Source organism: Lepus europaeus, chromosome 15, assembly GCF_033115175.1.
Source record: "Lepus europaeus isolate LE1 chromosome 15, mLepTim1.pri, whole genome shotgun sequence".
In the NCBI taxonomy this organism is placed as follows: Eukaryota; Metazoa; Chordata; class Mammalia; order Lagomorpha; family Leporidae; genus Lepus; species Lepus europaeus.
The window spans coordinates 42,994,450-43,009,664 of record NC_084841.1 but is presented as its reverse complement, the minus strand read 5'-3'; the positions used below and the strand labels follow the sequence as shown (position 1 = coordinate 43,009,664).

Genomic DNA, 15,215 nt, shown 5'->3' with positions numbered 1-15,215 from the left:
CTCCTCTTCCAGTCCAGCTCTCTGCTGTGGCCCAGGAAGACAGTGGAGGATGGACCAAGTGCAAGGGTGCCTGCACCCACGTGGGAGACCAGGAGAAAGCACCTGGCTCCTAGCTTCGGATCGGCATAGCTCTGTCCATGGCGGCCAATTGGGGGGGTGAACCAACGGAAGGAAGACCTTTCTCTGTCTCTCTCACTGTCTGACTCTGTCAAATAAATTTTTAAAAAAAGTTATGTGAATGTGGTGTGGTCTCTCCTAGTACAGTAAGTAATTTATTCTACTGTAATCACGCTTCTTGTGGTGATGAGATGATCTGAGATGAATGACGCAGGCATTGTGACACAGCACTAGACTAACACTGATCTTCTTAGAATACACCAGAAAGAGGGTCATTTGTTTCAGGGGTGATCCCAGATAACAGGTGGATATCACATACAGCATGCATATGTTGAACAAAGGGATGATCCACATCTCAGGTGAATAAAACAGGACTGTGGGAGATTTCATCACACTACTGAGAATGGCATAGAATTGAAAATTTATGATGTGCTACTGCTGAAATTTTTTTGAAAAAATTTATTTATCAATCTGTCTTTTTTACTTATTTGAAAGGCACAGACATGGGGAAAGAGACAAAGAGATGGCACCCATCCACTACTTAACTCTCCAAATGCCTGCAATGGCCAGGACTGGCCCAAGATGAAGCTAGGAGCCAGAAAGTAAATCCAGGTCTCCAATGTGGGCAGCAAGGACCCAAACACTTGAGCTATTACCTGCTGCTTCCCATGATTCCTCTTCCACCAGCAATACCCATTCCATCCAGTCCTATTAACTTCATGTCCCCAATGACCTCCAGTTCCTCTCCTCCTCCTTGCTCCTTAACTTCTCTGACTTCATTTCCCACCACTCTTACCTCACTATACTATAGTTATGCTGGCTGTAGTTGGTTGACTCATGGCCACCCATAAATATCAAGTCCCAATCCCTGGAACTTGTAAATTTTACTTTATTTGAAAAGGAGTTGTAACTGGTATCATTAAATTGAAGATTTTGAAAGAGGAGACTACCCTGGATTATCTAAGTGGGTTCACAGGTGCCATTCTGAAACACAAAGGAAAATATCACAGACAAAAGGAGACAGCTATGTGAAGACATCAGAAAGGACCATAACCACAAGCCAAGCAATATATATATAAACCATCATAACCTAGGAAAGGCAAAGATTCTCTCCTAAACTCCCACTGGAAGGATAGCCCAGCTGACACTCAAATGTCCAACTTCTGGCTTCTAAAACCATGAGAGAATAAACTTTTTTAAAAAATATTAATTTATGAGGCTGGCGCTGTGGCGTAGTGGGTAAAGCTGCTGCCTGCAGTGCTGGCATCCCATATGGGCACCAGTTTGAGTCCCGGCTGCTCCACTTCTGATCCAGCTCTCTGATACAGTCTGAGAAAATAGTAGAAGATGGCCAGAGTGCTTGGGCCCCTGCACCCACATGTAAGACCCAGGAGAAGCTCCTGGCTTCAGATTGGCACAGCTCCAACTGTTGGGGCCAACTGGGAAGCGAACCAACAGATAAAGACCTCTCTCTCTGCCTCTCCTTCTCTCTGTGTGTAACTCTGACTTTCAAATAAACAAATCTTTTTCTAAAAAATTCATTCATTTATTTATTGAAAGTCAAAGTTACAGAGGTTGGGGAAGATGGGGGAGGGCAAGAGAGAGAGAGAGATCTTCCATCCACTGGTTCAATCCCCAGATGGCCATAAGGGCCAGGGCAGGGCCAGCCTGAACCCAGGAGCTTCTTCCAAGTCTCTCACATGGGTTATAGGCACCCAAGCAATTGGGCCATCTGCTGCTGCCTTCTCCAGGCCATTAGCAGGGAGCTGGATCAGCTACTGAGCAACTGAGACACAAAGCAGCACTCACATAGGATACCAGTGTCACAGGTGGTGGCTTTACCCACTATACAATACCGGTTTTGAGAAAATCAACTTCTATTGCACTAAGCTACCCAATTTGTGGCAACTGACTATAGCAACCATAATAAGCTAATATACTGGCCTTCTTCCTATTACCCTAACACAGTAAGTTTGCACCCTCCTCAGGATCTTTGTACATGCTATCCTGTTGGAACTCCAAGTCTCAGGTTCATTACTCATTGTCTCAGGGAAGCCTTACTTCTCCACCTGTTCCAAATCCACGCCACATCAGTCACATACACATATTTTCCTTTTTTACAGCACTTCCCAGTATTTATAATTATTTCATTCTCAAAAGTGCTTATTTTGTTTCCCCTAGTAAAATATGATGTCTAACACAGCAAGTACCTTATGTTCAATACTAACTCAAACACCTAGTGGAACCCAAAATATATTAACTCATGGGTCTTTTCATTATTTCATTTCTAGAATCCTTAGCTATAAACCATTTATACTTCAACCCACAAATGAATCAATTTAGAAATTTAAAATGTTTACCGCATAAGGGCTCTCAATACAGCAACCAATAATACTTTCTGCATTTTTATGAACATGTTTCTTTTCACCTACACGCATAATTTTAAATTCTCAGATATTATATGTATATTTTTTAAAAAAACGATTTATTTATTTGAAATTTGGAGTTACAGAGAGGGAGAGACAGAGAGATATTCTCCACCTGCTGGTTCACTTTCAGATGGCCACAACAGCCAGTACTGAGCCAGGGCCAAGCCAGGCACTTCAACAGGGTCTCCCATGTGGGTGGCAGGGGTCCAAACACTTGGGCCATCTTCTATTCATTTTTCCAGGCCATCAGCAGGGAGCTGGATTGGAAGTAGAGCAGCCAAGACTCAAACCAGCATCCTTATGGGATGTCAGCATTGTAGGTAGTGGCTTTACCCGCTATGCCACAATGCTGGTCCCTGTGTGCTTATTTTCTAATCTAAACAATAATCTAAACAGGATTAATATTGCCTAATAAAATTGTAATTGTGGAGAAACTATCTCAAGCTCTTTCCATTTTACCTGCAAGAGTTATTGCCTTCTGAAATGTACCACAAAAATGCTAAGCAAAAGGGATTGCAAGATAAACTCCCTCGGTCGGCTAACAAGAAGCAATACAGCGGAAAGCATTTGACCTAGCAGTTAAGACACCACTTGGGATGACCACATCCCATACTGCAGCGCCTGAGTTCCAATGCCTCCTCTACTTCCCATTTCAGCCTCCTGTTAATGTACACCTTGGTAGGCAGCAAGTGATAGCTCAAGTGTTTAGTTTCCACCACTTTGATTTGGCCCCGCCCTAGCTATTGAAGGCATTTGGGGAGCAAACAAGCAGATGGGAACTGGATGGTTGGCTGCCTCTCAATTGAAGAAAAAATAAAAAATTGCAGCTAAAAAGCCAGCCAGCTGAATGTCTAATACACTCCCATACCCATTCATTCTAATATTCACCCCACTAAGCTTGCATGCAATGTGAAAATGCCTAACCCTTAGTTTTCTGTACTCTATAATGCTACATTATTCATTTTTCTTAAATCATATCTTTCACTGTTCTCTCTCAAGGTGGTATACTCACTGAAATATCAAGACTTGGGGAATTCTAAGGAGCTATCAGAATAGTGCCTTACTAGCTCAAAATTATATGCATATAGAAACATTAGACCTCCAAATAAAGTTGCTGAGGAGGAGTCAGGAAACAGTAATCACAGATAGTAAGATGTTACTAACCAAAGCCACTGAACATTTTTAAAGGGAAGCCCAGATTTCTCTTGAAATGTAAACCCAGTTAGAATAACCAAACTGGTGTCATTAAAAGAAACTACCTTAAATAAGAGGCCTCAGATTCCTTCCACATAAAAATGCAGTGTATTAATCCCTAATCTGCACTTTTTATTCAACCAAGGAAGGCAAACAATCAATCACACCACACTTCTACACAGCTAAGTCTAATGGCGCAACCAGTACCAGGTATCAAGTTTGCAAATGCAAAAAATTTAACTAAATTGACCCCACGCTGGCACTGTGGCATAGTGGGTGGAGCTGCCACGTGCAGTGCTGGTACCCCATGTTGCTCTACTTCTGAATCAGCTCTGCTCTGGCCTGGGAAAGCAATAAGGATGGTCTGGGTGCTTGGGCCCCTGCACCTGCACAGGGAACCCAGAGGAGGCTCCTGGCTTCGGATTGGCCTCTCTCTGGCCATTGTGGCCATTTGGGGAGTGGACCAGTATATGGAAGACCTTTCTCTCTCTGCCTCTGCGACTCTGCTTTTCAAATAAATAAATAAATCTTTAAAGAAAAAAAAACCGTCCCACCACACACAAATATATTAAGAATTATAGGTTAGGAACAGGCCTTTGGTCTGGCGATTTGGTCATTTGTTAGGGTACCCGAATCCCACACTGGAATGCCTGGTTTTGATTCCTGGCTCTGGCTCTCTATTTCAGCTTCCAATCAATGCAGACTGAGAGGCAGCAGATGACGGCTCAAGTGACTGGGTACCTGACACCCACGTGGAAGACCTGGTTCAAGACACCAGCCCAGCCCCAATCTTGGCAGGTGTTTTAGGGGTGAACCAGTGGATGAGTTGGTTCTCCCCACCCCACTCCTGCCCCATCTCTTTGCCTTTCAAATTTACAAAGATATTAAGATTTATAGGGTAGAATTGTCAGCATATACTAATAATCAATGTAGCAATCCCAGTATCAATAAACTTATAATGTTGAATAGCAGATTTCAAAAAGGTAAATTTCAAAGATCTGAAAGTAAGTCATCGTTAGTTTCAGAAATCATATACAATAACTATGCGCAACATGCTACAGTGCAGTATGCAGTCTGAAGAACTCTTCATAAAGACAAATTCTCAGATATAAAGAAACTCTCAGAAAAAAATAAGAATTGGACAGATTACTATTAAAGTCCAGGAGAAAAAAGTCTACCTGTAAATTAAACTTTGCATTATAATAAATCTATAAAGAATGGGGTCGGGGGAGAACCACAAAATGTCTTCTTTCCAACTAATTTCGTTTTTGAAAAAAAATTCCCAAATTAAAATGATTAATAACCTGAAGATTTTAATGACAGTATCACAATTAAAAGCTAACACAACCTTAACATTTCCACACACAAAAAAATTCTATTATGGTATACCCTTTCCATGAGATGTTATATAACAATAAGAAATTATTTTTAGGTAGTAACATGAAATAGCAGTGAAGAGTGAAAAAAGCTAGATTTCAAAATTACTAACAGGATAGGAGTCACAGCACAACGGTTTAAGAGCCACTGCTTGGGATACTCAAATCCCATATCAGAGTGCTGATTTGAGTTTCCTGTAAATGCACCTGGAAAGGCAGAAGATAATACCCCAGGTGTTTGGGTCCCTGCCACCCACCTAGAGACACAGACAGATGTCTGGGTTCCTGGCTTCACCCTGGCTCAGGCCCAGCTATTGAGGGCATTTGGGGAGCGAACCAGCTGATGGAAGATCTCTCTACTTCTGTCACCCTGCCTTTCAAAAATAAAACTTTTTTAAAAAATCACTGCCATGTACTATTAGTTTAACTACATAAAAATATGGAATAGGAAAAACAGAAAAAATTTACTAAAAATTTAACAGGAGTAGTTATGCAAGTGAGCAAATAATTTTGGGTGACTTTTCTCTTCATATGGGAAGAGGACTATAAATATGTAACACACACAAGACATTTATTTTTCATTTTATTTGTACGGCAAAGAGAAACAGAAAGAGCTTCCTGTGTTCCATCCGCTAGTTCAACTTCCCTAATGTCCACAGCAGCTGGGGCTAGGCTCGGCCAGGGCAGAGCATAAAACCTAATTCAGGCCTTCCGTCCCTGCAGTCACTGGAAAGCTTCAGATATGGCTCTGTGCTACCCCATGGCCGTGGGCCTCAACAAAGGCCACAAGGTGACCAAGAATGGGAGCAAGCCGAGGCACAGCCACTGCCGCCGGCACCTCACCAAGTACACCAAGTTCGTGCGGGACATGATCTGGGAAGTGTGTGGCTTTGCCCCTTGCAAGTGCCGCGCCATGGAGCTGTTCAAGGTCTCCAAAGACAAACGGGCCCTCACGTTCATCAAGAGGGTGAGGACATCCGTGCCAAGAGGAAGCACAAGGAGCTGAGCACGAGGAAAGCGGCTGCTAAGAAGGCATGAGGCCTCCCTCTGTGTAACACAAACCTCTCCAGGCCCTCCCCGAGGGCCCCTGCTCTTTCACTTCACTGGGTGGGGCACATAGAAGCAAGCAGGCACCAATATTGGAAATGGCTTTTAATAATTAAATAGCTCACACGCGCAAGAAGAAAAAAAGAAACTTAATTCAGGTCTTCCATGTGGGTGGCAGGGATACAGGTACTTGAGCCATCACTGCCACCTCCCACAGTGTGCATTAGCAAGAAGCTGTAGTCAGAAGCAGAGCCAAGACTCAAACCCATGCACTCCAATATATAATGGGGCATCCCAACTGGTGTCTTAACTGCTGCATCAAAAGCACACCCTCAGAAGATGCTATTGCTAAACTAAGTATCAAGACAGGAAATACGATCAATTGAGATTTATATTTTGAGTATTATACCATAAACTCATCATATGGATAAAATTCAATTAAGACAAAAGATGACTGGGGCCACCCAGCAACCCATATGGGTGCCGGTTCGAGATATGGCTGCTCCACTTCCAACCCAGCTCTCTGCTATGGCTTGGGAAAGCAGTAAGATGGCCCAAGTCCTTGGGTCCCTGCTCCCACGTGGGAGACCTGGAAGATGCTCCTGGCTTCTGATCAGCATAGCTCAGGCCATTGTGGCCACCTGGGGAGTGAATCAGAGGATGGAAAATTGATCTCTGTCTCTCTCTCTCTTCCCCCACCTCCCTCTCCCTCTCTGTAAATCTACCTTTCAAATAAATAAATCTTTTTAAAAAAAAAAAAAAGGATGGCATATTTGTATAAAGGACGGACATCCACTAAAATACCAACACCAGAAATGGTCAGAAATTGACACAGATTCAAACCAGAAATTCTGAAGGAAAAAAATAAAATCTAGCTTTGTAGATGTTGTCAGGTAAATAACACTTATTCAAAAGCAATCCTTTAACACATACTATTTTCCAGGATGGGCATTTAGCCTAGCAATTAAGATGCCAGTTGGGATGTATCACAGTGCCTTGGTACAAGTCCTGGTTCTGCTCCCAATTCTAGCTTCTTGCTAACGAGCACCCTAGAAGGCAGCTGGTCAAAGTTCAAGTAGTTGAGTCCCTGACACCCATGGGTAGATCTGTACTGAGTTCCTAAATCTTGGCTTTGGCCTGGTCCAGCCCTGGCTGCTGCAAGCATATGGGGAGTAAACCAGAGGATAAGTACCATTTCGCAAATGACTTTTTTTTTTTGGTAACATTTATTTATTTGAAAGGCAGAATCAGAGGGAGAGACACACAGATAGAGGTCTTCCATCCACTGGTTCACTCCCTAAATGGCTGCAACAGCCCAGGTGGGGCCAGGCCAAAGCCAAGAACCAGGAATTCCATCCAAGGCTCCCATGTAGGGAGCAGAGGCTGAAGTACTTGAGCCATCTTTGGCTGCTTTCCCAGGCACGTTAGCAGAGAGCTGGACTGAAGTGGAACAGCTGGTTCTCAGCCAGTATCACAGGCAGCAGCTTAACCCAATGCACCACACACTGACCTCATTTTTTTTTTTTTAATTAAAAATATAGGGGCTGGCTGGTGTTGTGTCATAGTGGGTCAAGCCACAACCTGTGACACCAGCATCCCATATGAATGCCAGTTCAAGTCCCAGCTGCACCATTTCCAATCCAGTTCCTGCTAATGCACCTGGGAAAGCAACAGAAGATAGCCCAAGTACTTGGGCCCCTACTACCTATGTGGGAGACCCAGATGAAGTTGCTGTGTTCAACCTGGCCCAGCTCCAGCCATTGCAGCCAATTTGAGAAGTGAACCAGCCTTTCAAATAAAATAAATCCTTTTTAAAAAATTAAAAATACGTATTACCTTCTGAAGTACATTCTACTTATTTTTTAATTTGATTTTCAAGTCAGAACTAAAATGCAGAAATCTACCCATGTTCCTTCTAATTACAATGTAACTCCCCCAATGCCATTAGGGAAAAAGTCCTGATGGTCTGTGCATCAAACTGATGATACAACCTAGATAAGCACAATATATTTATCTTTAGAGCTCTCCTTGGGGCCAGCCCTGTGGTTGAGCCATGGCCTGCAGCACTGGCATCCCATATGGACACTGGTTCGAGTCCCGACTGCTCCACTTCCAATCCAGCTCCCTGCTAATGTGCCTGGAAAAGCATCAGAGGAAGGCCCAAGTGCATGGGCCCCTGCACCCTCGAGGGAGACCCGGAGGAAGCTCCTGGCTCCTGCTTCCTGGCTTTTGCCTAGCCCAGCCCCAGTCATTGCAGCTACTGGGCAGGGGGGGGGGGGGGGGGGGAGGTGGAAGGGAACCAGCAAGTAGAAAATCTGTCTCTCCTTCTCTCTCTGTAATTCTGCCTTTTTAATAAATAAATAATTTTTTAAAAAAGCTCTTCTTGCATAAAATCAACTTTCAGAATTCAACATATTGCCCAGAACCAAATTATTGTTTCAATTTCCCATCCAAGTGTCTGTCAGAGATTCAACCACATTTGTACAAGCTTGCTTGCACCTGTAGTCAGTCGTCAATCAGTGAGATTTAAATATGCTGTCAGTATTATTGCGCCTATTTTGGTTTTACTAAGTTACCTCATTTTATTCCACTTGAGGCTGAGCATGCTTCAATCTCATTCCCCCATAAGATAGTTAACAACAACCACATGTCGACAAACCCTGACACAGTGTTTTATTTAGAACTTTCCCATCGTGGTGATTTTCGACTTTGATAAAATCAAAACCGTTTCATACTTGCAAACTTTAAGATTTTATTACCTTCTCAACCACAGGAACATAGGAAGAGACGTGAGGTTTGATGATTTCTGCTTCCCAATCCTCATCTCCCATGGTGGCTTCGGGTTCTATTATTTTAAAAAACATACACACACACACACATTTGGCAAAATCGGATTAAGTTTATCTTTAAAAACAAACTATCACTGTTTCACATACGCTTCTTGAAACTATTCAACTAGGTACTAATCTTTCAAAAAAAAACAAAAACTTTTGCCCAAAGGGGAAGTAGGTTATACCTCTTACTTAGAGGTGGCTTCTTTATCTTAAAATCCAGTCTTAACCATTTACCTACTCATTCTAGCAATCACCATGTCTCCCACCACGCCACCCCCGCAATGCTTGGCCTTTCCCCTAAAACCTATGTAGAATTTATCTCCTGCGCTTAAAGGTCCCTTACAAGGCTTAAAGGATATCAAAGGGAGGGAATACTTAACAGGTACCAAAGTTTTTCCCCCTACCTCCCTTGAAAGGTAGTCAGAATGTCTAGTTTGGGTGCTGAGTTTATTCGGGTCTGGGAGGAGGAGAGGAGAGGGATTTGGTCTAGAGTGGAGAGGGGAAGAGGAGACGGCGTAGAGGGCCTAAATCCCTCCAAAGAACGACGACCAGGAGCGTCTGTGTTCCAATGACACTGCACCCATCTTTGTTCAGAAAAAAGCCGCACAGGCCCTGGGCAAAGCCTCCGCCTCCTCCGCAGGCCTCAAGCCTTTATCAGCCCCCCACGGGGCCTCAGGACTGTCCCGCGGGCGGGGGGCAGGCTCCAACGTTGAGCGTCCAACCCTCCCCGGCTCCATCTACTCTTCCTTTGGCCCTAGGTCCACCTACCGCGAGGACGGGACGGCGGGGTCGGCCGGCAGCCCGAGGAAGGCGGACGGCCCACTCACCTCTCGGCTGCTTGCTCTCCCCCCAGGTCCTCGAAGACTCGGACACCGCTTAAACGGCCGCACGTGCAGGACGCTGACGGCGCCGGGCGAGCAGCTCCAACAACAAATAGCACCAGGCGACGGGCGCCGCCAGCCAATCGGCGCTCGGCCAGCGGGCGGGGTCCCGCGGAGTCCCGCCCCCTTTCTTGCCCCTGCGCGTTCCCGACCTGCTGGCGTTCGAGGTTGCGGGGGTCGCATTGTAGGCGTCGTGGAGCGAGGGGTGGCCCGTTGGGGCTCCGGGTCCCAGCTGCCCCTGGACCTGCTGCCCATTTGTTTCCATGTTCTTGGGTGGGCTCCTCAGTCTGCGTTCGCTCTGGTTGTTCCCTGGGCAAACCACAGACGGCCACTTCTCATTAATTAAAGCAGAAGATGAAAGAGGAGGGGAGTCACGCCCGCCCTCCCACCCTGCGGCTTCTCTCCCCTTCAGGCTGCGCTGGCCCCTGGCAGTTGGGCCCTCCGGTTCTGAATGTCTGAGGCGCTCTCTTCACATCCGGGGGTGCCAGGGGCCTCAAACGTGCGGCCGGGGCCAGCGGAGGTGGCGCAGTCACTTTTCCTCCCGGTCAGACCGGTGAGGAGAGGACTCCATCTCGCTGGTAGCCCAGGAAGTGGTAAGGGAAGACTGTCCTACAGACAGGGCCCTGTCCCTTGGGGCAGGAAGCAGCCTCTGACCCAGAAAGAAGGCGGTAACTGGCGCTGGGACAAAGGTCGGCCATCTAGGCTCAGAGTTGTGGCACACCTGTTTGCATCCTCCCTAGGTGCACGGGCCGAGGACATTTCGATTCTTAATGTGACCATCAATCAGATGTTCTTTACTCAGTGCCCAAATCATCAGAGTTTTCCTCATCCCTCCCAAAAGCACAACAACGCACTGTTTGAAAGCAGCGTTTTCATGTCCACCATTTTTCCTTCTCTGAATTTTTTCTTTTTTTTTTGACAGGCAGAGTGGACAGTGAGAGAGAGAGAAAGGTCTTCCTTTGCCGTTGGTTCACCCTCCAATGGCCGCCGCGGCCAGCGCACTGCAGCTGGCGCACCGGCGCTGATCCGATGGCAAGAGCCAGGTGCTTCTCCTGGTCTCCCATGGGGTGCAGGGCCCAAGCACTTGGGCCATCCTCCACTGCACTCCCAGGCCACAGCAGAGAGCTGGAAGAGGGACAACCGGGACAAAATCCGGTGCCCCGACCGGGACTAGAACCCGCTGTGCCAGCGCCACAAGGCGGAGGATTAGCCTATTGAGCCAGGGTGCCAGCCCCCTTCTCTGAATTTTAAATCCCAACACAATCAGATACCCAGGCATAAAGGATAAGGCTGTCCATAGGCTCGGTGGTCTGCCACATTCCTAGAACCACCATACGGGTTCACCACTGAGAACGTGTCAGGATTTATTAGCACTAAACTTGGTCAGGCTATTCTCAAGGTGAACCCTGTCTAAACAGCTGTGTTTGACCATGGCCCAATCACCGTATATTTGAGCATAACTGTCCTTTTAAGAAATTTCCATTTTTAAATTAAATTTTCACATCATACCCTTGAGACAAGAGTGCCTGAAATATGAGATTGTTGATGTATGAGGGAGAGCCCTCAACCCTCCTCCTGATGCTCTGAATTTAGACCCAGTGTCCTTTGAGCTATTTTAACTGTGAAAATTTTAATTCCTTGGGAAAATAGTTATAAAGCAGTAAGAGCAGCAATATGTTAAATCATGTAGCTAGAATGATAACCAACTAGATTTCATTTTATTTGCCCATTTAAGAGACAGAGATAAATAGTTCCCATGGGCTGGCTCATTCCCCTAAATACCTGCTATAGCTGGCACTGTGTTGAGCCAAAGCCAGGAGACAGGAACTCAGTGCAGGTCTCTTACACGAGTGGCAGGAACTCAATTACTTGAGTCATCACTGTTGCCTCCCAGGGTGTGCATTAACAGGAAGCTTGTGTCAGGAGCCGGAGCTGGGAATTGAGCCCACGTAGCCTAATGTAGGATGCAGCTATCTTAATTGGTAGGCTAAGTGCCTGCTCCCAGATATTTTTTAAAGTATCGAAAATGGACAAATTTTCTAAAATGAACATATTTCTTAAAAACACATAACAAACATCCTGTGCTGTTCACTCTGAAAGAAAATAGATTATTGTTGCTTCCAGGTATTGAAATGAAAAACTTGATATATGTACATAATGAACTGTTCAAAAAAAAAAAAACTGAATGTAGAGAGCTGAATTTCAATATTTGGAAAAAGATAAATAAGCAATGAGTGAAAATCACTTAATTTGGTAATTGAATATAAACAGTGAAATACAACAAATATGATTCAATAACCATTTTCCCCTGATGTGTGTCCTAAAAAAGTGGAGTCAGTGTGTTCTATTTCCTGGTTCTTTGTGACAGATTGTGAATTCATGGTGGAGATGCATTGCAACATAGGGAAAAAGCAGGAATTCACGTACTTGTTAAACATACTTCCAATGAACAAACACCAACTGTATCCCAGGTATTGTGCTAGGTGCTACAAGTAAAATTAGCCTGTATCTCTAGGAGCAGTCTGGTAAAAAGAATGACAATGGCAACTTGAATTTAAAACCTTAACATTCCTGCCTCAAAAAAAAAAAATTCATTAGTGGGCCAGTTTTGTGGCATTCAGCTTCTCATTCAGCTCCCTGCTAATGTGGCTGAAAAAGCAGCAGAAGATGGTCCAGGTGCTTGGGCGCCTACCACCCATGTGGGAGACCTGGATGGATGGAGTTCCAAGTGCCTGGCTTTGGCCAGGCCTAGCCCTGGCCATTGCGACCATTTGGGAGAGTGAAGCAGTGGATGGAAGATCTCTCTATCTCTCTCTTTCTCTCTCTGTCTCTCCCTCTCCCTGTCACTCTGCCTTTCAAACAAATAAATCCTTTTTAAAGTTTTACTAGAAATCTTCAGTGAAAAAAGCTATCCTACACAGTTTCCTCAAGTTCTTTAAGTCCTGTGTAATAATGTGGGACAACGTTTTCCTCAAAGTCTCAATTTCTAATCAGAGTTGATAGTGAAGACCCTTCACACTTTACAAAGGGAGGCTAAATTCTTCAAGTTAGTGTGGAAAAGGAGAGCTTGTATTCGGTCTTTTTGTGTTTTCAGTGTTACCCTCAACTGTTCAAATGATTGTTTATTGATGTGAACTGTGCCTAACACCATAGCAGTCCATTCAAATTTCCTCTTAATCCACCAGTAAACAACAACAACAACAAAAATGGATTGCCTCAACTAAAGGAGAATGTTCTTAGGTTCTCAAAGATTCTTCTGGCTGAGAATCCCCTACTGTGCACGAACCATACACTAGAGATAAAATGCAAAACACTGTAGGCTGGAGCCCTGTGAAATTAACACCAGTGGAGGGAAGAATACAATGTCTTCAAGGTGCTGTGATGCTAGTAACACATCTGATGAGGAAATTCAACTGACAAGGATTCTTGGTGTACTATCAGGGCTCAGAAAGACAAAAGTCTCTGTATTTTTCCAGTAATAGCTAAGGCAATATTTATCAAGTTGTGATCCACACACCACTGACACACATCAGGCAATTCATGAACAATGTCCATTTTCATAGTGATGTTCTTGCTTATATTTCACATTTATTTTAATGTGTCTTAGAAAACCATAACTAGCAATGATTTCAGAAACATAATTGCTTAGAATGAGTTCAAGTAAATATTTAAGCTTTTTTTAAAAAAAAAGTTTACTCAATTTAAAAAAAAAAACTAAGTATACAATGTTGTACGGGGAAGCAAAAATCACAAGGGTGATAAGCAACTGACTGAAACCTGAAAAAACACTGGACTTGGGGACCAATTATTGGAGTGGCATTTTCCATGGTGAGAAATGATCTTTCATCAGCACCTGTTCTGATTCCACACTTACTTAACAACTTCTGGATTAATAATTCAGCTTCCCAAGTACTTTGATACTGAGAAAGGAGGTGCTAGGAATAAGACCTATCAGCCTTACTTGCTCTTCATTGAGAACTAACGAAATTGTGGTTTTGAAATCAGTTCGTGGAACAGGAATTTGGCACAGTCGTTAAGACACACCTCGGGAGTCTGCATCCATTCTTGGAGTGCTTGGGTTCAAGTCTGGACTCTACTTCTGTTTCAAGCTTCCTGCTAATGTGCACCCTTGGAGGCAGCAGGTGATGGCTCAAGTACTTGAGTTTCTGCCACCCATGTGGGAGACCTGGATTGAGTTCCCAACACCTGGTTTCATCTCAACCCTGGATGTTGTAGACACTATGGAGTAAACCAGTGGATGGGAGATCTCTGTCTATCGGTCTCTACCTCTCTGCCTTCCAAACAAATCCAAATATAAAACTAAAAAGTAAATGTATCTTTAAGACAATATTAAGTGTTTAAACTTAGCTGGGGTGCCTACTTCTAACCAACCAGACTTGCTTTATGGCATACCACACTCAGTGGCCAGGAACCACTGTTGAAAGTGTGTTTAATGAGCACTTAAAGTGAGTTAAAGATAAAAGTCAAATACTGTGTCAGCTACTTCAGACAATTCTGCCCTGAGACTAACGGTCTTCCTGGCCCTTTGCCACTAAACAGTGGCTTATCAGTGAACTACAGAGTTTGGCAAACAGTCATGAAGAAAGGGTAGTACACCAAGGAAGGTCTAGCCCTTTGTGTTTGCTTTACATGTTACCTACCTCTGAGAGCAAAGCTGATTTCTCTGTGTCCCGGATGGCAAAGAAAAAGTAATTCGTGAATGTGATCACTGTAGGTCATGCTGGGTATACTAAAAGAGAAATGTTTGACCTGAAGAAGGAAACTGGTGATCAAATTCTGCCCATGAACCTTGACCACGAGTGAATCTCTATCTGCCTATCTCTCTTAAGACTGAAGGATTAGAGATTTCAAACAGGAAGGAAACCACCAGCAATTGGTTAAGAATTCAGCAGTGGGCATTTTTGATTGGCCAAGTATTAACCATACAAGCCCAGGCAAGTCACTAAATCAATCTCTCTCTCTCTCTCTCTCTCTCTCTCTCTCTCTCTCTCTTTCCCTCTTTAAAAATCAGGGATAACCAGGGCCATGAGATAAAATTACAGTGGTTGTATGCTGCACAAAGGAACTGAAATTGTATGCTGCCAAAGGAACCAAGGCAAAACACAAGAAACTGAACATTATCTATATCCCACGTACCCAGCCATGCACCTGCACAGCCATATCTCCCCTTAGGAGACACCATTTTCTAAATCACAAAGGTTAAATTGCCTCTATTTTAAATATTTACAATCATTTCTATTTGCTTTGTTGATATAAGGGTTTGACTGAATAACTTTTTCATTTGGGATCTGTCTTTTCAAATTTTGAAACTTTTTT

General features: G+C 44.2%; 1 protein-coding gene and 1 pseudogene across 3 annotated transcripts in view; one reads left to right on the top strand and one right to left on the bottom strand.

The window, feature by feature from the left end:
• DDX4 (DEAD-box helicase 4) overlaps positions 1-8,994 on the bottom strand; it is a 91,515-nt gene extending 82,521 nt beyond the window's left edge. For all 3 annotated transcript variants that reach the window (XM_062211786.1, XM_062211788.1, XM_062211787.1), the window contains exon 1: positions 8,923-8,994. In XM_062211786.1, coding sequence (XP_062067770.1) covers positions 8,923-8,994 — 72 coding nt within the window. The remainder of the gene's footprint in view (positions 1-8,922) is intronic.
• LOC133774691 (large ribosomal subunit protein eL36-like) lies at positions 5,859-6,154 on the top strand (annotated as a pseudogene).
• Positions 8,995-15,215: the final 6,221 nt, after the last annotated feature.